A 22,136-nucleotide genomic window follows, 5' to 3' on the forward strand; every position below is an offset into this window, starting at 1 on the left:
AGAAAATAGTATCAAGATAGTTTTTAAAATATGTACCTCAGACCATCTCTTACCCTCATATACATGAAATAACAATTATTTTAACTCTTTTATTTTGTGACATAATTCACTAATTAACTACTACAAGGCTTAGATTGCATAGAATAAATTTCAGAAATGGCTATTGCTTAGTTATGTTACAGGGTAGTAAATAATGCAGTTAGCAGTGAGCTCTGTAATTATTGTATTAGACTTTGCCTTGCTTCACTGGGATCCAAAATGCCTTTCATTGTAGAATGCTATTTCATTCCATTGCTTCTAAATGTCTCTCTATCTCTGCGTTTGATTTTAGATTTGTTTCATTATATAACTAGTTCCTAGTATGTTGGGTTTTTATTCACTATTTGATATCTTTGTTTTAATATATGTTCTTATTTTAGCAGGTAAAAGAATCATATCTTTTTTTTAAAGAATGTTAATATTCTCCAATCTATTATCTGTCTTTTATGCATTTTGCATGTCACCTTTTTTTCATTAACATCTGGGATCTTTTATAAGAAAAAGAAAAAAATCTCATCTTTAACAAGAGCTTTTCTAGGAGCTGAATTAAATATTAACTGTCATGCCCTGTCCCCTCCCTGCCCTGCGCGAGAATGTTGAATCTTTAACTTTGGCTGCGTCCTTTAAAGCTGAGTGTTACTCATCGTCTAACAAAACGAGGTCCACCAAAATTGGCAGCAGAAATCATTTTAGTCTTGCTGTGACAGCTACCTGGAACATGCTGGTTATTTTTCCAGCTTTGTTTAGATCTTGTGGAGATATTTGTTGTGACTTTCAAATTTCAGGGGAAATCATTTTAGTGTTTAAAAACACTAAATGAGTTTAAAAGCTAGGAGACTCAGATTTCAGCATCACATGTTATCTTTGACTAGACATTTTTGCAGCTACAAAAATAGAGGACAAAAGTACAGCTCAGCCCTAGGAAGGGAGTAGAGAGCTGGGCTGGGGAGTTTGAAGCTATCTACTTTGCATATATTCTTCAGATTTCCTTAATAATCAACTATGTAAATGGAGCTTAAAAACTGATGGTAGGGCTAGGTGTGGTGGTGAATCCCTTTACTCCCAGCACTCAGAAGGCAGAGGCAGATCTATCTTTGTGAGTTTCAGGCCAGCCTAGACTGTGAGTACCAGACTATATAGTAAGACCCTGTTTCAACAATCCAAAACAACAAATTGATGATGGGATCATAGATTGTTATGATTTCCTTATCCTGATAGTTAGTATTGTATGATTATATCAATGCAAGATTCTTTGCTTCAAAAAGAACAGTTAAATAAAACCCTGTTTCTTAAATTCTGTTTGTGGCCCATGAGCATAATTTGATTTTCCAATATTTTTTCTATGCCCCAGTATAAGCATTAGCTTCAATCACTCATAATGATTTATTCTGAACTGGAATAGATCCTGCTGTTTCAGTATGTTGTAGAATCGATGAGCATACACATATATACACTTACACTAATGGATGTGGACCACTCAGAACTAAACTCCCTGAGTTAGAAAGGGTATAGCAAGAGCTGCTGAGGTATGCTCATGATTTAGCTTTATGGATTGCCATTTTTGTGTTTTGTTAAGGTTTGCAGTTCCAGAGCCTAACAGCATGGGAAACATGCTATTCCAACAAGGTAGTGGTTTGCTTTTAATCTGGAATCTCACTACAAAGGCCAGGCTAACCTGGAGCGTCTTCACAGGCTCCTGTTTTATTTTTCCTTTTTTTTTCTCCCCCCACCCCCACCCCTGTCCCCTTTGGTTTTTGAGACAGGATTTCTCTGTAGCTTTGGAGCCTGTCATGGAACTAGCTCTTGTAGACCAGGCTGGTCTCAAGCTCACAGAGATCCGCCCGTGCCTCTGCCTCCCAAGTGCTGGGATTAAAGGCGTGCGCCACCACTGCCCAGCTTTACTTTTTATTTCTTTAAGAGGCAGGCTGATGATGTCAAGGCTGACACTGAATTCCTGGGCTTGGGCAGCCTTGCCTCTGCCTCCTAAAGAGCTTAGATGTTAGATAGGCACATGCCACCACATTTGACTAGCATTGATTTTAAGTAGAAAAATGTATGTAGAACTAAGCTTCTATTTGTTACTATTATGAATTTTAAGTACAAAATCATGCCCACCTGGTATGTCCTAATCTTTTTATCTGCTGCCAAATTTGGATACTCTCTGTTGGAAAATAGAGATCCTAAATGAAGTAGTGGTCCTGCATGGATACAGGCTCTGAATCCTCCCTCTCCAGGGATTCTTAGGTCGGACCGTGTGTTGCCCTGCACTTCATGCACCTTTCCTTTTCCCTGTCACCCTCCCTCCTGGTATTGATAACTCTTTAAAGCCCTCATCCCTCCCCTTCTCCCACTTTCCCATCTATTTCTGTATGTGCTTAATTGATGTGAAACCCCGGGACATTTATTAGCCTATACAATAATAGCACTCGACTTGTCCCCCTGTTCCTCCAGGAAAGGAAGTTCTTCAAAGGCTTCTTTGGAAAAGTAAGTTTGATGCCATGATTATGCTTATTCTATAAGGAGTTACACCCCAGTATAGCACTGACATGCCAACAAAATAAAACCTTGATTTCTCCACAAACAGAAATAGATTTGACTGTATCTAAAAATTAAAGAATTAGTTGCTGTCTATGGTTTTACCTGTTTTTCTTGTAATACTAAATCTCATTTTTAGGGAAACCCAATAAATGAATCAAGTAAGTTTCTTTTTTTAATGATCTCTTCAGCACCTATTAGATAAACTCTATTTGATCTTTCAAAACTGTTTTGTTAGTGTATTAGCTATATTTTTAACAGGTAGCTTTTATTTAGGGCCCAAGACTGACAGAAATAGAAAGAAATATTAGAATCAGGTAAAAACTGGAAGTACCCCGAATTTTACATGCAATACTATTACTTTTTTAAAAATCTAAGTTAAATTTCAGGGGAATACATGAAAGTACATAAACTTACTTTGAAGATCCTACTGTGATCTTTGACCTGTATTGCTGATCTAGGAAAAGCTGTCATAATTAATAGTCTGCCAAGATCTGCTGCATGGGTGCTATGCTCTCAGACTTCTCTAGTGATCCTTGTTCACTGCTCAGATCTTCAGAAGGACCAGGGCGAGGAATGTACCTCAGCGGGAGTGCTTGCCCAGAATGAGCATGCGTAAGGCCCAGGTGTCTGTCTCCAATACTAGAATGAAATAAAAGAGGCTAGAGGGATGGCCGTTAAAAGCAATTGCTGCTCTTATAGAGGACCCGAGTCCAGTTCCCAGTACCCACTTTGGGTAGCTCACAACCAGTTTAAAAAAACTAAGAGAGGTTTAAAAAAACCTAAGTCTTGGTCACTGACTACTGACTTTTTCTAGATTTAAGGTGGTAAATTATTAATTTTCAGAAGCGAATCCTCACATGCATACTGCGTATTCATAGCATCTTAGTGTTGCTCAAGTCAGTATATAAAACGTGTTATGGAATGTGCAATCTTTCCCTAGTCAGTGATGAGTAAGATGTCTTGATTTTCATAGCACAATTACTCTCTTGTTTTAGATAACTTTTATACTTCTTTTTTTCTCCTTTAACTTTCAGAATTTCCCAGTGCTTGGGAGGCAGAGGCAGGTGGATCTCTGTGAGTTTGAGGCCACTGAATTCTAAGACAGCTAGAGCTATGTAGTAAGACCCTGTCTCAAAAAAACAAAGAACAACAAAACCCTTTCAGAATTTTTTATTTAATTTTGTGTGCATTACTGTTTTGTCTCCATGTGTGTCTGTGTTAGAGTGTGAATCACTTGTCTCCATGTGTGTCTGTGTTAGAGTGTGAATCGCTTGTCTCCATGTGTGTCTGTGTTAGAGTGTGAATCGCTTGTCTCCATGTGTGTCTGTGTTAGAGTGTGAATCGCTTGTCTCCATGTGTGTCTGTGTTAGAGTGTGAATCGCTTGTCTCCATGTGTGTCTGTGTTAGAGTGTGAATCGCTTGTCTCCATGTGTGTCTGTGTTAGAGTGTGAATCGCTTATCTCCATGTGTGTCTGTGTTAGAGTGTGAATCACTTGTCTCCATGTGTGTCTGTGTTAGAGTGTGAATCGCTTGTCTCCATGTGTGTCTGTGTTAGAGTGTGAATCGCTTGTCTCCATGTGTGTCTGTGTTAGAGTGTGAATCGCTTGTCTCCATATGTGTCTGTGTTAGAGTGTGAATCGCTTGTCTCCATGTGTGTCTGTGTTAGAGTGTGAATCGCTTGTCTCCATGTGTGTCTGTGTTAGAGTGTGAATCACTTGGAGCTGGGAACTGAACCCAGGTCCTCTGGGAGAGCAGCGAGTGCTCTTCACTAATGCGCCATCTCTCCAGCCCTCAGAATGTCTTACCCTATTCTTTTTTTCTACTTGCTTCCTACTGGGCAGATAAACTTGAACCAGAAGGACTGAAGCTTATACTGATTAGTAGAGCACTTGCCTGGCACAAGTGAAGCTCTGGCTTCCAGCTTAGTGTGAGGTCCACTTGCCCGCCTGTCATCTGTGCCCATGTGTGCTCATTCCTTCCCTTTTGCTTGGTTTTGGTTTTGAAATAGGACTTCTCTAGGTAGGGAAAGCTGGCCTCTCATAATCATCTTGCTTCTGCCTCCTTCCTGGGTGCTGGGATTGACAGGCATGCCCCTTCATGCCCAACTTCCATTAGGTTCTTATTATTTCAGCTCTTACTCCAATCCCCTCTTCCCTCAATAGTTTTCTTTCTTCAGTGGATTGTCCTAAAAATAAAACACATTTTTAGAAAAGCTTCTTGGTGTCTTCATTTCTGCCATCCTATCTTTTGTTGATCCTGTTTAATAACCACCACTGCCTTGGCCTCTGGCTTCCACTAAAGCTGCTCCTTTCAAGTCTTTGATGTCATTGCAGCAAGGCTGTCACCCTGATCCTAGACTGTTACCAGCATTTGACAGTCTGGCTCTCCTTGAAACATTTTTCATCTAGAATATAAAGAACAATATATTCCTAGCTTTCCTTATACCTCTATCTAAATACTTCTTAGTTGTGGATATCTCTGTACATGCAACTCTACCTAGATGATGTCACCCAATGCTGTGTTATGCCAGGCATTGTGAACTTTATACTGATATTTCTTTCATATAAATTGTGTAGCATAGTATCAAAGACAGATTCTGGAGCCATTGCTGTTTAATTCTGCCCTGGCATTTAGAAGCTTTGTGGTTAATGCCTACCTCAGAAGAGTGTCTTTACCAAAGAATCATGAGGACCTTGTAGGTTATTGTAGAGATACTCCTGTTCTTGTTCCTCTCATCACATCCTACCCTCTTTATTAATTCCTTAAAAGATACCAGGAATGCTCCTGTGTCAGGGCCTTTGTATTTACTATAGCTTATTATAATATGGAACACATGTCATCCAGACACACATCATCTGAATGAGGCATTTATTCCCACCTGTCTTAAAACCCCACCCCACTGTCTATACACATTCCCTGTTTGTCCCACTTGTCGTTGCATACACCTTCTGACTTGTATGTGTCCCTGTCACTGTAACATAAGCTCTCCGAGGACACGGATTTTTGGTACCTAGAGGACTGTGTGCTCTTTAGTTTCTACTCTACAGTATTTGAGTTTAGTGGATGGATAAGTGAAATCCATATTCTCAAGCTCATTCTGTAATACAATAATCACTCAGTGTTAATGAAATACCACCAAATTGTTCAACAGTAACAAATGCTGCTAGAACAGAATGGAAATTTAAGTGTAAGAAAGTATAATGAAGGTTTTCTGACGATAACACCTCGGCTGAGAGTTTGGACTAATTAAGTTGGAAAAGAATGGGAAAATTTAATGAAGCAACCATTACACATAGAGCTAACCTCAAATCTGAGGGGAAGTTGTGTTTCCATCCCTTTATTGCTTTGAAGAATATGCATATTTGTTCAGCATGTCATTCTTCTCCAAAATTCAAATACTGAGTTATGGACACAGTTCTTTTTCCTCGAATTTTAAATAAAATTTTAAACAACACCTGAATCCACGATCCTGTGGGAGAAAAGTTCCCTCCCTCCCTCCTCCCTCCCTCCCTCCCTCCCTCCCTCCCTCCCTCCCTCCCTCCCTCCCTTCCTTCCTTATTTATTTATTTATTTTTATTTAGTTTAGTTTTGTAGACATGGTTTCTTTGTGTAGCTTTGGAGCCTGTCCTGGAACTCACTTTGTAGATCAGGCTGGCCTCAAACTCACAGAGATCCCCCTGCCTCTGCCTCCTGGGTGCTGGGATCAAAGGTGTGTGCCACCACCGCCCTGCTCTTTTTTGTTTTTCAAGGCATACCACTTCATGATTACCTGGCTAGTGTGTCATTGTAACTGGTGACTGAGTTATCTGTGAGTGTGAGTGGTGCTTCCAGGACTGTCATAGCTGTGCTGGCCTGCATGACATTTCCTTACTGTGACTTCTGGGAGAATGACTGTTTATTCTCTTCATTCTTAGCTGTCATATGCTACCCAAACCATCTTGTCTCTGCTCAGTTCTTCTTATGGTAGTGTGTGTTCTTACCTCATTAGTGATCCTGGGAGTCATAGACAGAACCTAAGATGTGAATCAGTCTAAAATATTGGATAAGATATGAATATGGGAGGTGCAGAATAATGAATCTTTCAAAAAAATGACTACATTCTAGAAATATCTTCAGAACATAGCCCACTCTATTTGTCTTTGGAAAGCAAGTTTTATTGGAAGAAGACCGTGCCCATTTGTTCACATGTTGTCTGTGACTTCTTCTGTGCTACAATGACAGTTGAGAGGTTGCCAGGCAGATTATATGACTGGTAGTGCCCAAAGTATTTGCTAGTTGACCCTTCCCAGAGAAAGTGCCAATCTCTGACTTAAACACTCATTCCTATAAATGTATCTCGTTTCTTCCAGCTTCGCTTAGCATCTATATGTAAAAAGGAAACAATGTAAGGCTCCTCTAATCTACAAAGACTGTCACCAGCCTGTTAGTTCATTGGTTTTCAATTTATTTTAAAAAGTTATTTCTGCTTAATCACTCTGAAGGGATAGGAATGTAGCTCAGCTGACACAGTGCTTGACTAGCATGCAGAAGGTCAGTCCCAGCATACCATTCACCAGGCATACATGGTGGCACTCCTGTGGCAGGAGGTTAGGACAGGAGAATCACAAGTTCAAGGCCAGTTGCTACATACAGAGTTCAAGGGTAGCAAGACCCTGTCTCCAAAGTAGACTGACAAAAACTAAAACTGTGTGGTTCTCTTATTGTAGTAGCTTTAGTCTCTGTCATTGACTCACTGCCGGAGCCTGGTTACTAGACGTGTGGGTTTAGAGTAACAGAGTTTGAGGCTGGCCTAGACTATATAGAAAAACCTTGTCTCAAAATTAAAGAGAGAGAGAAAGAAATTAAAATTTAAAAGATTTACTCATAATAAAAGAAATTTAAAGTAGATACTAATTTCTTAATCCCAGGGTGGATACTTAGAAAGTGGCAACTTAAAGCTTTCCACTAGTCATAGGTCGGCTTGATCCTCTGTCCAGATGTCACTAAATTCTAAGTTACTGAAATTCTGTCTATGTTAGGTCCATTTTCTTTCTTTGAAAAACAGTAATCTTTAGTGTGAAACTCTTCTTGACATCAGGATTAGCCAGTAGGAATTCCACCTGTAACCTTGAAGTGATGACCAAGCCAGAGTGTTGTAACAACAGTAACAACCTCATCCGTAATTTCTCACACACCTCATCACCACCTCGGTTTTATTAGTGTCTAAGGTATGCACCTTTTAGAGAGGGTATTTCCACCACAAGTAAGTCCTACATTTCATGTTTCTTCTGAATTAGCTGGGTTTTTTTTAATCAATACATTTTGTTCTTTGGCAACTTCATACATGTGTATAATGCATTCTGGTTACTCTTTCCTCAGCCTCCCTCACTTTCTTCCCATTGCTGCCAACCTCCCTCCCCACTTCTTCCTTTACAGACCTCTTTCCCATAATCACAACTCTGTCTTGTTTTGTGTCCCATAAGGGCCGTTTCTGTGACCACGGGTTTGGCACTATCCATTGGATCCTGATGGGTTCACTACTAGGCACACAGTTGCATACTGTGCCTCTCCCAGAGTCTATTAGATTATATGCAATACAATCCATTATTATAATATAAATTTTTTTATGAAGGCATAAATGAAAAATAAATGTTTCTATAACCATAAAATTGAGCCAAGAGTAAATTTCAGAACATTTCCGAATATTGTAAAGAATCTAACAAAGAAACCAATTCTAAAATGGCTTATTTTTCCCAATCATTCAGTTGGCTAGCCTTAACCTACCTGTTGCTGCAAATGCTGAAGACTGCAGTTTATATAGCAGTATAACATGATAAGTGATAAATCTGCAAATGAACATACTAAGGACTTTCTGTACCATTTAGCAGTCTTTTATGTCATTGGTTGGCTGCCTTCTCTATTCCCCACAGCAAATCTTTAGCAAATTCTTTGAATATAAAAAGGGAAGAATTAATGTCCTTCACTTAGCAAATCTGAAAGCACAACTTTAAAAAAAAAAACTAGCAGTATCATGTAGCATGAATAATAAAACCCCAGAGACCTAAAGGTCAGAAAAGCAAAGCAGCCAGCCACTGATTCTTGCCTCTGCCTCAGACCAAAAATGGGTGATCCTGCCTCCAGGAATCCTCAGATTGAGACTGAGAGTGAGACTTGTCTCCTCCCATCTTACAGTCCTCTCTAGGATGCAGTAATATAATGTTAAATGGCTACTATATTCCCTTTTTACCTTTATAAAATTCTAGTTACCGTGTATAATCTCTGATCCTTTTAACACACACATGTTACATATGAAGAAACAGAAGTTCTGTCTCCTGCTTAGCTTGTGAATAATAGCACTGAATTCAGGCTTGTTTTATGTTTCTAGAGTAACTTGCAAATGCATGCAAGTTTTTCACAGTCTTCTAGATGTTCTTTGGTCCTCTGCCTGCCTCTTTGCCATATATGTAACTCTCCTTTTTATGGAAATGCTTTTTTTTAAAGATCTTATTTATTATATACACAGTGTTCTGCCTCCATGTATGCCTGCAGGCTAGAAAAGGGTGCCAGATCTCATTGTAGATGGTTGTGAGCCACCATGTGGTTGCTGGGAATTGAACTCAGGACCTCTGGAAGAGCAGTCAGCGTTCTTAACCTCTGGGCCATGGTCTCCAGCCCTGGAAATGCTTTTTTTAAACCTAGTCTTGCTGTATATGCCTCCAGCCTTAACTTCTTAGTGCTGAGATTACAAGCATGCAGCACCAGCCAACATTAGAGTAAAACCTGTTGTTGGTTTGAGACAGAGATACTGACCAGGCTGGGATGGAGATTTGCCTGCCTCTGCCTCTCAAGTGCTGGGATCAAAGAGTGTGCCACCATGCTCAGCTAATTAAGCGTTTTTAATTAAAGAGTATGTTTAGTATTCATAGACTCTTCTTACTGTTTATGTATTTCTCAGCTCATCTAACTTCCACTTCACTATCAGTCGGGTCCTCCAGGGAAGCCTACTTTGATAAGGTGAACGTGGGTGCATATGTACTTTTGGACACATGCATGGACATGTGATAGATTATTTGAGGAGCTGGCTCATGAGTTTATGCATGTGGCATGTCTGAAGTTTGAGGATAGCAGGCTGGAAACTCAAACAACATTCCTGTGTTACAGACTCAAGGTAGACATTTTCTTTCTCATCTGGTTGAACAGAACTTACCCAAATGTTAAAAGATAATCTCCCTTACCTAAAGTCAGTCACTGCTTGTTTGTTGTGTGCCCTCTGAGGCCAGAAAAGGGTGTTGTGTCCTGGGTTTGCTGAAACTGGAGTTACAGGTGGCTGTGAGCCACTTGACCTGAGGGGCGGGATCTGAATTTCAGTTCTGAAAAGTCAAGTGCTCTTAAACACTAAGCCATCTCTCTTGTCCTTGTTTGTTCTTTTAAGATAAAGTCTTCGGCCAGGCCTGTCGGTGCATGCTTTTAATACCAGCACTCAGAGGCACAATCAGGCAGATCTCTGAATTTGAGGCCAGCCCGGTCTTCTAGTGAGTTCCAGGGGCTGTTGCATAAATCCTGTCTCAAGAAAGATTAAAAAGAAAAAAAAAAAGATAGGCATTTCTTGTACACCAGCTGACCTGGAATTCATTGTGGTATCCATCTGGCTCAAGCGCATGATGATCTCTCCTTAGCCTCCTGAGTACTGGGATTGCAGGCATGCCTAGCCACACTAACTTTTAGATTAGTGTTTGATCAAGCAACCAGATGGCTACAGCCTAGCCATAGTAACACATAAATGTGCTGTCATGACTCTGTTACTCTGCTGTGTCTTTATGCACAATCCGGTGGGCTCCTCCTCCTCCTCCTCCTCCTCCTCCTCCTCCTCCTCCTCCTCCTCCTCCTCCTCCTCTTCTTCTTCTTCTTCCTTTTTTTTTTTTTGAGACAGGGTTTCTTTGTAGCTTTGGAACCTGTCCTAGAGCTAGCTCTTATAGACCAGGCTGGCCTCAAACTCTCAAACTCACAGAGATCCGCCTGCCTCTGCCTCCCGAGTGCTGGGATTAAAGGTGTGCGCCACCACTGCCTGGCTCTCAGTAGATCTATCTACTTGATCGTTTTATCTCTTCTGACACAGCTGTCCATTACTTTTGAGCCCTGCTCCTTCAGGTCTAATGATAGTCCTCGTGCATTGTTCTGTCCCACTGGCTATATTCCTTTAATTGTTTTCTATTGTCTCCCAGTTTAGAATTCTATTTTAAGAATTACCTCACCCAGGCAGTGGTGGCACATGCCTTTAATCCCAGCACTCAGGAGGCAGAGGCTGGTGGATCTCTGTGAGTTCAAGACCAACTGGTGTACAAGAGCTAGTTCTAGGACAGCTAGAGCTGTAATACAGAGAAACTCTATCTCAAAAAACAAAACAAAAAAAAAAAAAGAGGATTATCTCTTGGGGCTGGAGAGATGACTCAGTGGTTAAGAGGACTGGCTGCTCTTCCAGAGGTCCTGAGTTCAATTCCCAGCAACCACATGGTGGCTCACAACCATCTATGATAAGATGTGGTACCCTCTTCTGGCCTGCAGGCAGAATACTCTATTCACAGTAAATAAATCTTTTAATTATCTCTTGGTGATGGAGAGAGAGCTCAGCAGTTAAGAGCACTGGCTGTGTTTCCAGACATCCTGAGTTCAATTTCCAACACCCACATCACAGCTCACTTCCATCTGTAACTGTTGTCCCATGGGATCCAGTGCCCTCTCCTGGTGTACAGATGCACACAGATAAAATACCCATGTACATAAAATAAAATGACTTTTGTAGACAGAAGTTTCTGGCCCACCTGGTCCCACAGCCAATCAGTCCCAAAGAATACACAGAGGCATGTATTAATTATAAATTGTTTGGCCTATTAGCTCAGGCTTATTATTAACTAGCTCTTACAATTTAAATTAACCCATGATTCTTGTCTACGTTTAGCCATGTGGCTTGGTGTCTTTTCTCAGTGCAGCATTTTCATCTTGCTTCCTCTGTGTCTGGTTGGTGACTGACTCTCTCTGCCTTTCCTCTTCCCAGAATTCTACTGGTCTCGTCACCCCCTGCCTAGCTGCTGGCCCATCAGCGTTGAGCATTATCCCACAGCAAACTCTTTTTGGGTTTTTTTTGTTTTGTTTTGTTTGTTTTTTTGTTTTTGTTTGTTTGGTTTGGTTTTTCGAGGCAGGGATTCTCTACAACTTTGGGGCTTGTCCTGGAACCAGTTCTTATAGACCAGGCTGGCCTGGAAGTCACACTTTAATTAAAGGCATGCATTAACACCTGGTGTAGGAAGGGTCTTCTGTCTATGTGTTACTTTCATTGGTTAAATAAAGAGACTGCCTTTTGATAGGACAGAAAATTAGGTGGGCGGAGTAGACAGAACAGAATGCTGGGAGGAAGAAGGCAGTGTGGCAGACGCCATGGCTCTCCTTTGCGAGACAGATGCTGGTTAGACTCATTCCGGTAAGCCACCGTCACGTGGTAATACACATTAATGGAGATGGGTTAAACGAATATGTAAGAATTAGCCAAGAAGAAGCTAGATATAATGGGCCAGGCAGTGTTTAAATGAATACAGTTTCCGTGTAATTATTTCAGGGGCTAAGCTAGCTGGGCTGGACGGAACAAAGGGCCTGCGCTCCTCTTGGGTGGTAGGACGCGGTCCGCTCCTCTCATTACAACAACCACTGCCCAGTTTTGCCAAGTGTGGTAGCATACTCCTTAAATCCAAGCACTTGGGAGGCAAAGACAGGAGGATCTCTGTCAGAGGACAGCTAGGACTGTGTAGAGAAACCTTCCCCCCCCCCCCAAAAAAATCTCTTTTTAGCCTCGTTTCTGTTTATTCAGTTGTCTGCTGATCCCCACCTAGTTAGATGCTTGACAGACACCCCGGACTTCCTAAAATCTCCTCTAAAATGAATTTCGCATCTTTTATCTATCTTAGCCAGAGTTATCTTTCACTCCGACACAAGACAGGAACCCATCCTCTCCCTATACTCTGTAAAGCCCCCTTTCTCTCTTAGCCAAGATAGATCAACCCTGATTTCCCCCCACCTGGAATCTTGTTTGTTGATCTCTTTCTGAGCTCATGTATACTGCTGCAAAGGCTTGTTTCAAAATGCAAATCTAGGGACTGGAGAGATGACTCAGCAGTTAAGAGCTTTTGCTATTCTTCCAGAGGAACCAAGTTTACTGCTCAGTAGCCACAAAAGGCAGCTCATACCTACCTATAACTGCAACTCCAGGATACAACACCACCTTCTGACATCCACAGATATTGCACTCACAGGCACAGACACAGGCATAATTAAACATAAGAATTCATTTTTAGAAAATGCAAACCTAACACCAGTGAGATGGCTCGGTGTGTAAAGGCCCTTGCTGCCAAGCCTGGTGACCTGAGTTCCCTCTCCAGGGCCACATCATAAAAGGGAAGAACTGCAGGTTGTTCTCTTGACTGTGCACACATGCACACACACAGTCAGGTTGATACATGAAGGCGTAAGTCACAAACAATGCCACACCAATTTGGGATTATGATTAATAGGGTGGTATTTATTTAAAGGGGAAAAAACTTACAGATCACTGTCCCAGGCAACAGCCCTCTACGCAACCAGGAAAGGAGTCTAGTCGCCAGCAGGAAGTGAAGAGAGAGAGAAGAGGGAAGTGGCCGCTTTTTTAAAGGGAGAGAGACCACGCCCCAATGGGCTGGTATCTCAGCAGCTATAGGTTGGAAGAGCGGGAGGACCTCCCGCAACAGATACATAAGAATAGAAATGGAGGGACTGGAGAGATGGCTCAGTGGCTAAGAGTGTTAACTGCTCTTCCAGAGGACCTGGGTTCAATTCCCAACATCCACATGGCAGCTTACAACTGTCTATAACTCCAGTTCCAGGGGATTTGATGCTAATGAACATAAAAGAAGTTAAATAAAGGTTTTTTTTAAAAAAAAAAAAAAGAATAGAAATGGAAATCGACTTCATTGTGTTTATTTTTTTTAGTAGCTTTCATTGCCCACAGAATTAAGATCCAGTTCCCTAGAAGGCACACAGGTCTTGCATGATACGGCCTTCCCTCCTGATTGTCTACCATTGCTTCTTGCCTAGCCTACTTTCAACCTATACTAAAATATTTTCAGAGTGCCAGACTTTTGTACCATTTACCATGATGTCTTGGACTACTGTCTTGTTTGTTTGGTTTGGTTTTTTGTTTGTTTTTCAAGACAGGGTTTCTCTGTGCCACTTTGTTGTCTATCCTGGAACTTGTAGACTAAGTTGGCCTCGAACTCACAGAGATTCTCCTGCCTCTGCCTCCCAAGTGCTGGGATTAAAGGCGTGCGCCACCACCTCCCGGCTTGGACTACTGTCTTCTGCCTGGCTTGTCGTAGCATTTCTCTGCTTCCCTAGCCTTATTTTAGGGCATCGAGAAAAATTTTCTCAGGACTCAGTTCTGTCTTCTTGGCATAGCCTTCCCGAGTCCCACAAATAGATTTGACTGTCTTTTTCTGATCATTGTACCTTGTTTTCCACTCATCTCTAGCACTTACTATTTTATTATGTTTTCTTGGAGTATCACTTTTCAGAGGTCTGTGAGGTCTTCCTGTATGTAAGGTAGCTAAAACGCTTCAGACATTCATCTGGCTTGCGGTGGTGGCAGTGGAGATGATGAGCCTGGAGCGGGTCCTAGCAGCTTGTTAACTAAGAGTGTGCTTTCCACAGCCAGGATTCCTGGGCTTGGGGACATGGGAAGGAGAATGGCAGTTCTCTTATTCCTTGTCCCTTCTAGAAGCTGCTGCTCCAAATTTGGCACCAGATACCCTTTGGTCTTTACTTCTGTTTCAGTCTGATACCCACCCTCAGCTTTTGTTTTAATTTGCTTATATCTGTAGACAAGTTAAGAAAGGACCTTAAGTACTATTTCATTGTCTCACAGAGGAATAAATTACTAACTTGGTCTCAGTGATTCTTATTTGGGTGACAACCCAACAGAAATATCTTTTCCAGCCAGCTAAAAGAAAGAACAAAACAAAAAACAAAACAGGGGGTTGGGGGGAGTGGCACTTGCCTTTAATCCCAGCACTTAGAAGGCAAAGGCAGAAGCAGGCAAATCTCTGAGTTTGAGGCCAGCCTGGTCTACAGAGAGAGTTTTAGGACAGCCAGGGATACACAGAGAAACCCTGTCTCAAAAAACCAACCAACCAGACAACAGCACCAAATAACCCTTATCTTCTCTGTAATTTTTAAAACTTCCTTTGCCTTCAGAATATTTTCATGTAGGCCGGGCGATGGTGGCGCACGCCTTTAATCCCAGCACTCGGGAGGCAGAGGCAGGCGGATCTCTGTGAGTTCGAGACCAGCCTGGTCTACAGAGCTAGTTCCAGGACAGGCTCCAAAGCCACAGAGAAATCCTATCTCGAAAAACCAAAAAAAAAAAAAAAAAATTAAAATAAAGAATATTTTCATGCATTTAATGTCAAATTAAAAACTAAATTAAATCAGGGCTGGAGTGATGGCTCAGCAGTTAAGAGAACTGACTGCTCTTCCAGAGGTCCTGAGTTCAATTCTCAGCACCCACATGGCTGTTCACAACCACCTATAACTGTAGTCCCATGGGTCTGATGCCCTCTTCTGCTGTACAGATAGATATACATGCAATCAAAACATACATATACATAAATAAATATTTTAAAAACCCAAACTGAAGGGGTATTACTCTTAAGGGAATAAATAATGGTTTTTAAAGATTGTTCATAGAGTAATGAAGGTTTCTTGTCATTTTTAACATGAAAATTTCAGGTGACCAAGGGTCACACAGATTATCAGAGAAAATAGTAAATGGTCAACATAATGATTCTGATTTATCTGTGGCCCCCCACACTATACCTGTAGACGTTCTTGTGGTGTAACTCCTTATGTATTTAATATTTATCTGAGTCTTAGTTTCTCAATTGTTTATTTTAAGTGGGTGAGGAATCTAGTTGTAAATCCTTTGCCCTTTATCTTCGTTTTAATTCTATCTGCCCTTTTCCCTTACTTCGTTTATCTTATGCCTTTGTGTTATGTTTCTGAAGTAGTAGCTTTGGCTTGTTTTTTCCTGAATGTTTCTGCAGTTTGGTTGAGTATCTGGCTTTGGGCATCCTTCCTGCACTTGGACTTACTCTCCCCTTGTGACTCTTGGAAGACAGAAATCAGTATTTTGTTTTTCCTTTAACATTATGTATGTATGTGTCCCCCCCCCCTTATCTTTTCAAAGACGGGAAAGAAAGCAGTGAAGGCCGTTCTATGGGTATCGGCGGACGGACTCAGGGTTGTGGATGAAAAAACCAAGGTAAAGGTTTTGTGAGTTCAAATGTTACTGCTCTTGTGGGTTTTTTTTTTAATCTCTAGTGATAAAATGGCATTAAGTTGTTGTAGTAGCTCTGTAATATCCTACCACGTGTCCAGAGTACAGTCTTTTGAGAGACTGCTTCCATGTCCAGGAAACTAACTTAGTAACTCATTTACTTTATGAAAAAAAAACTCACAACATTTTGTTTTACATGATATAGCATATTTCACATACCAAGCATTAAAGTTTAATGCTAAGAGATTGTTAAAATAATCTTAAGATGAGCCTCTCACACAAATAATTCCAATCAGACCAAATTAGACGAAATCGATGCCCATGTTTAATGCAGCACCCTGGGTGGCAGGGAGCATGGCAAGGGGAAGAAGGGGGAGGGACCGTGCGAAACCCAGAGACCTATGGGAGTGATCCTGACCCTCCCTGGGGAGGGGTCAGCACTTGGCAGACTTTTCTGGAGATGGAGTTCAGACCAAGGCAACTCCCAGGGGGAGGGGCTTGAGATGGAGCTTCCTGCTCCACTGGCACCCCAAGGATGAATGCCAGGGGCTGGGGTGACACTTTCAATCAATCAGATATGAGTTCTATCTTTGTTCTGTGTTTACTTTTTTTAGATCAATAATATATAGGTGATGTGTTTTTACTGTAATTTTTTAGGCCACATCTTAAATTTGCCCTTTTCCTTTAAGAAAACATATTATAGAGAGTGATAAGTGAATCAGCCGACTCAGGGCTCAACTGAAGTGCAATTTTAACCATTAGAGGTGAGAATTTATTTAGGATTCAAACAATATCCTAGGTATCATTTTGTATTTAATAGAAAGTGACTCTAAATACTTAAGTTATGTAAGGACACTTAATCATTACTGAATTTTCTTGAGACCTAATGTCAGGAAACATTTTTAACCAGAACTTAATTTAGAAGTGAATAAAGTTGGGCAAACAAAGAACAGGTTTGATAAACAATTTATCCTATTTTTTTGTTATGTTTTTCAAGACAAAGTTTCTCTGTGTAAGAGCCCTGACTGTCCTGGAACTCTCTCTCTATACTAGATTGGCCTCAAATTCACAGAGATCCACCTGCCTTTGCCTCCTGAGTCCTGGAATTAAAGGCGTGCCCCACCACCAGCAATGTCTGATCATTTTTATGTGACTTAATACAGCTGCATTTCAGACCTTTGCCCTTCTTTTTAAGTTCAAAATACTAATAGGCTTAAATTTTAACACATTTTTAAAAACAATGTTATAAGTATCCTTTAAAATTTGAATCATTTTAATTCATGTTTTGGATGACATGTTCTGACTTGGCTGCCTTTGATCTAGCAGTCCCTTTGCCTTGGCCTTCCAAATCTATCAAACTTGTGTGTGTGGTTTTTTTTCACTATTATTGGAAATTGATACTGCCCCTTAGTGGCTACTCGTAGCACGTGTACTTATGAGTTTTGATCTTTCCACATTGACTGATGATAGTAGCTAGTGGATAGGTTGGGTGGTCTGTAGAGACAGGGTCTCTGTGTATCCCATAGAGAACCCTAGCCCAGTCTCCTCTGGAATTTACTATGCACCAGCCTAGTTTGGCCTTGAATTTGCATCAGGTCTCTTGGCCTAGCCTCCTAAGTACTGGGATTGTAGGCCTGAGCCACCATGCATACTGTAATTGGTGGCTTATCACCTTTGGATCCATTTTCCCACCTTTATATTTCACCAGTTGTCGGAATTAGTGCTTGTGACAAGGACATGCCATGATCTGCACAAATGAATGCAAATACAGAAGTTTGAACTTCAGGTCCCTAACCTTTCTTTAAGCAAGATACTATGTTGTGGTGACACATGAATTTCTAGCATACAAAGAAACAGCAAATATGATTCATTCATGCAGAGAGAGCACCCAAAATAACCTGGGAGTTAGAAGCAACAGACAAAACTTGAAAAGCAGGCATTACAGCTGCAGTGAGGGGTGTGAAAGAAAAGATGTTACTATTGAATAAACAACCAGAAAATCTCAGAAATTATTAAAAAGAAGCAAAAATCCTAGGGATGGAAGAGAAAATTATACATCTAAAAAATACAGTACTTGAAGTGAAAAACATCTGTTGGATGGAGCTAAAGTTGGTTGGAAAAAAGGGAGAATATAGAACACTGTATGTTATCAGTCTAATTTGCATAACAAAGGTAGTGTGACCTCACTATCGTGTTTTTGCTGTGTTTTCAGATAAACCAAGAGGATTTTAAGACATTGATTTAGTGTGCATACTGTCAAATTGGGCTTGGCAGTTACTGTGAAAGAGCTCCAAGCTAGGACCAACTGACACATGCGTACTTTAGAATATGGAGATGAAGTAAGGGAATCATCTGAGCAAGTGATGTTTCATAGTCAAACTCACTGCTCCAACTACTAGATACAGCTATTCCATAGCCCAGTTGCAACCTGTGTAGGGATTCTGCATTGCAGAATTGAACATCCTGTGATACTTTTAAGAAGACCAAATCGCTCACAAGCCTTCTCTTGCTCTGTGCTTCCATTTTCTAGGACCTCATAGTTGACCAGACGATAGAGAAAGTTTCTTTCTGTGCCCCAGATAGGAACTTCGACAGAGCCTTTTCTTATATATGCCGAGATGGCACCACTCGGCGCTGGATCTGTCACTGCTTCATGGCTGTCAAGGACACGGTAAGTCCAACATATGGTATCTGCCCTCATGAGGGTTAATTTTAAACTGGAATTTGCAACAGCTGTAAGTGTATGTAGTTGTTGGTGATGAGCTTTCAAAACCTGCTCTCTTCAGGGGGAGAGACTGAGCCATGCCGTAGGCTGTGCTTTTGCAGCCTGTTTAGAGCGAAAACAGAAACGGGAGAAGGAATGTGGAGTCACTGCCACCTTTGATGCCAGTAGAACCACTTTTACAAGAGAAGGATCATTCCGAGTCACAACTGCCACTGAACAAGCCGAAAGAGAGGAGATCATGAAACAGCTGCAAGATGCCAAGAAAGGTACAGTGTGTTCTACTGTGGTGTGTTTGTTTGTTTGTTTTGGTTTTTCGAGACAGGATTTCTCTGTAGATTTGGAGCCTGTCCTGGAAGTAGCTCTTGTAGACCAGCCTGACCTCGAACTCACAGAGATCCATCTGCCTCTGCCTCCCGAATGCTGGGATTAAAGGTGTGCGCCACAACCACCTGGCTTTTTTTTTGGGGGGGGGGGATATGTTTATTTAATGCAATTTTTTTCCCCAACAGATTTATATTTGAAGCTATCAGAGACAAGTTTCCTACAGACAAAAAGAACCCTTGGGATTACAGATATAGCCCAGTGATAGATCATTTCTAATGTGGGTTCTATTTTTATCATTCTTTATCCTCCACCCGCACCATACACTCAGAAAGATCTCTTACCAACATGTGAAGACCTTAAGGACAAAACTAAAAGTCTTTTACAAGTGCTTTATTTAGAGTGGCTTAAAAACCATATTCTTTCCATTATAGTAAGCTCCTCTGGGGAAGGTGAAGAGCAGTTAAAGAAGCTGCCGAAAAATACCCCTTGCCTATCCTGAAACAGATTTAATTCCAATGTGTCTATCTCTATGAGACACAAATGCCATCAAAGACCAACTTGGAGGAGGGAGCACTGGCTACGATGCTGGCAGCGAGAGTGCTGGTCTTACCTGATGCTTTACTTCTCTAATGTGTTGGAGAGTGTGTAGAACCCCAGAGCTAGCACTGAGTCTTCTTCAGTAGCACTACTTTATTTTTTTTTTAAGATGTATTTATTATGTGCACAGTGTTCTGCCTGCATGTGTCCCTGCTTAACAGAAGAGGGCACACGATCTCATCATAGATGGTTGTGAGCCACCCTGTGGGTGCTAGGAATTGAACTCAGGACCTCTAGAAGAATAGCCAGTGCTCTTACCTGCTGAGCCATCTTTCCATTCCCATCTACCTTATTCATTAAGAACAGGTCTCAGTTCAGCCCAGAGTTCACTGTCTTTGTCTCCTCTTGAGTGCTGGACTCTTACACTGAGTGTAAATGCCCAGGCAGCATTGGATCCTGGGAAATCCAAGCTCCAGTTGTCAGATTTGTACAAAAAGCACTTGTCTTGCTGAGTCATCTCCTTAGCCTCTCATCCATTGGTTGTTTTACTAGATTTACAGTACCAAACATGAACCCCTTCCTTCAAAGTGGGCCCCAAATCCAATTAGAAAGTAGTTGGTTACTCGTACAATAGACCTCATCTATTGCACCAGTGGGCACATCCTGCCTAGCCAACCACAGTTGCAGCTTGCAGGGTCCACTGCTGAGTAACACTGTGTTACAGTTTCCTCCAGCACAAGTCTAACTTGACTTCTTTGTCCTATGCCAGAGCATGTGATTTTAGCTATAGGGCTTTATCATCTAGATGACCCATCATTCTTTTGTTTTTAACATTTGTACGTGAAAGATATATGGTAGTTCAGAAGAGAGTGTCCGGAACCCCTGTGAGCTGCCATGTGAGTGCTGGGAATTGAACCTGGGCCCTCTGGAAGAACAGCCAGCCAGTGCTCTTAACCATCGAGCCATCTCTCCAGCCCGGTCTGGTTGTCCTTTTTTTTTTTTTTTTTTTTTTTTTTTTTTTTTTTATGTATACAATATTCTCTGTGTGTATGCCTGAAGGCCAGAAGAGGGCGCCAGACCTCTTTACAGATGGTTGTGAGCCACCATGTGGTTGCTGGGAATTGAATTCAGGACCTTTGGAAGAACAGGCAATGCTCTTAACCATCGAGCCATCTCTCCAGCCCCTGTCTGGTTGTCTTAATAGAGGGTAAGACATGCAGGTATTACTAAACCTTCATTTGTTGGAATATAGGAGGTCTGAACCGTTTTCTAGCCTGTCTCTGTAAGACAGGGAGGTGGGCGAGTTAAAGAACAAGAGGGCTTCTGTGCCCCTAGCTCTGTGAACTCAGAATATTTGAAAGTCCCTACTGAGGGGGCTGGAGAGATGGCTCAGTGGTTAAGAGCATTGCCTGCTCTTCCAAAGGTCCTGAGTTCAATTCCCGCAACCACGTGGTGGCTCACAACCATCTGTAATGAGGTCTGGTGCCCTCTTCTGGCCTGCAGACATACACACAGACAGAATATTAAATAAATAAATATTTTTTAAAAAAAGTCACTACTGAGGCCTATGGTCTTGTTCTTTGGTTTTATTGAGCAGAGACAGATAAGGCAGTTGTTGGTCCATCAGTGGCCTCTGGCAACACTGCACCATCCCCATCCTCTCCCACCTCTCCCACTTCGGATACCACTGCTTCTCTGGAGATGAACAATCCTCATGCCATTCCACGCCGGCATGCACCAATTGAACAGCTTGCTCGCCAAGGCTCCTTCCGGGGATTTCCCGCTCTTAGCCAGAAGATGTCACCCTTTAAACGCCAACTGTCCCTCCGCATCAATGAGTTGCCTTCCACTATGCAGAGGAAGACTGATTTCCCAATCAAAAATGCAGGTAATATGCTCCAGCTCTGAAGCACCGCCACCTTCAGTGACAGCACAGATCCCTCCGAGTTAGGCTCCTGTCTCTCTGAAGCTGTTAGTTGTGTTGTGTGTCATTTCCTATGGTACCAAACTAGGGCCCATGGGGGCTGGAGAGATAGCTCAGAGGTTAAGAGCACTAACCACTGACTGCTCTTCCGGAGGTCCTGAGTTCAATTCCCAGCAACCACATGGTGGCTCATACCCATATGTAATGAGATCTGGTGCCAGAACACTGTATACATAATAAATAAATCTTAAAAAAAAAAACAAACTAGGGCCCATGAATAATATCTTCTCTTCCGTAAGTAGTTGACAGAAGCACAATGGAATTTCTAGCTTGAGCCACAGATTCATGGTTTGTCCTGGTGTAGATGTACTCCCTCTCTGCCAGCCTATTTCCAAACATCAAGGGTTCCAAATTCCCATTCTTACTGTGCTGCCCAGGACCCAGGAGAATTAAAGAGGCTTTTAAAACATTTGCAAGTTAATAGTACCACTGTCAAAGCAACAGAAGAAATGGGTCAGTGTTCCTTGTGTTTCTGGGATGTTGACTTTCTCTTATACAAATCTAAGGCCCACTGTTGAACAGAAGCAGGAGGTTGTTCACATTGTTCATCACCTCTGTGTGTTCTGTTCAGCTGAGCCAGCCCATAAGCTCTGTCCTTATCATATGATCTAGAGCTAAAACGTTAGATTTTGGCCCTATTCTGCTTCCCTCTGAAA

At 41.6% G+C, this 22,136-nt stretch overlaps 1 protein-coding gene across 17 annotated transcripts in view; it reads left to right on the forward strand.

Moving 5' to 3' along the window:
- Positions 1 to 22,136, forward strand: part of Numb (NUMB endocytic adaptor protein) — a 123,101-nt gene that overhangs the window by 94,509 nt on the left and 6,456 nt on the right. For 8 of the 17 annotated variants that reach the window (XM_075948577.1, XM_075948586.1, XM_075948583.1 and 5 more), the window contains 5 exons: positions 2,488 to 2,523; positions 15,821 to 15,895; positions 18,441 to 18,581; positions 18,697 to 18,901; positions 21,094 to 21,384. In XM_075948577.1, the coding sequence (XP_075804692.1) occupies positions 2,488 to 2,523; positions 15,821 to 15,895; positions 18,441 to 18,581; positions 18,697 to 18,901; positions 21,094 to 21,384 (748 nt within the window). The remainder of the gene's footprint in view (positions 1 to 2,487; positions 2,524 to 15,820; positions 15,896 to 18,440; positions 18,582 to 18,696; positions 18,902 to 21,093; positions 21,385 to 22,136) is intronic. The other 9 variants (XM_075948585.1, XM_075948591.1, XM_075948593.1 and 6 more) reach the window with 2 other exon arrangements.

The sequence above is a fragment of the Microtus pennsylvanicus genome, chromosome 14 (assembly GCF_037038515.1).
Source record: "Microtus pennsylvanicus isolate mMicPen1 chromosome 14, mMicPen1.hap1, whole genome shotgun sequence".
Classification (NCBI taxonomy): Eukaryota; Metazoa; Chordata; class Mammalia; order Rodentia; family Cricetidae; genus Microtus; species Microtus pennsylvanicus.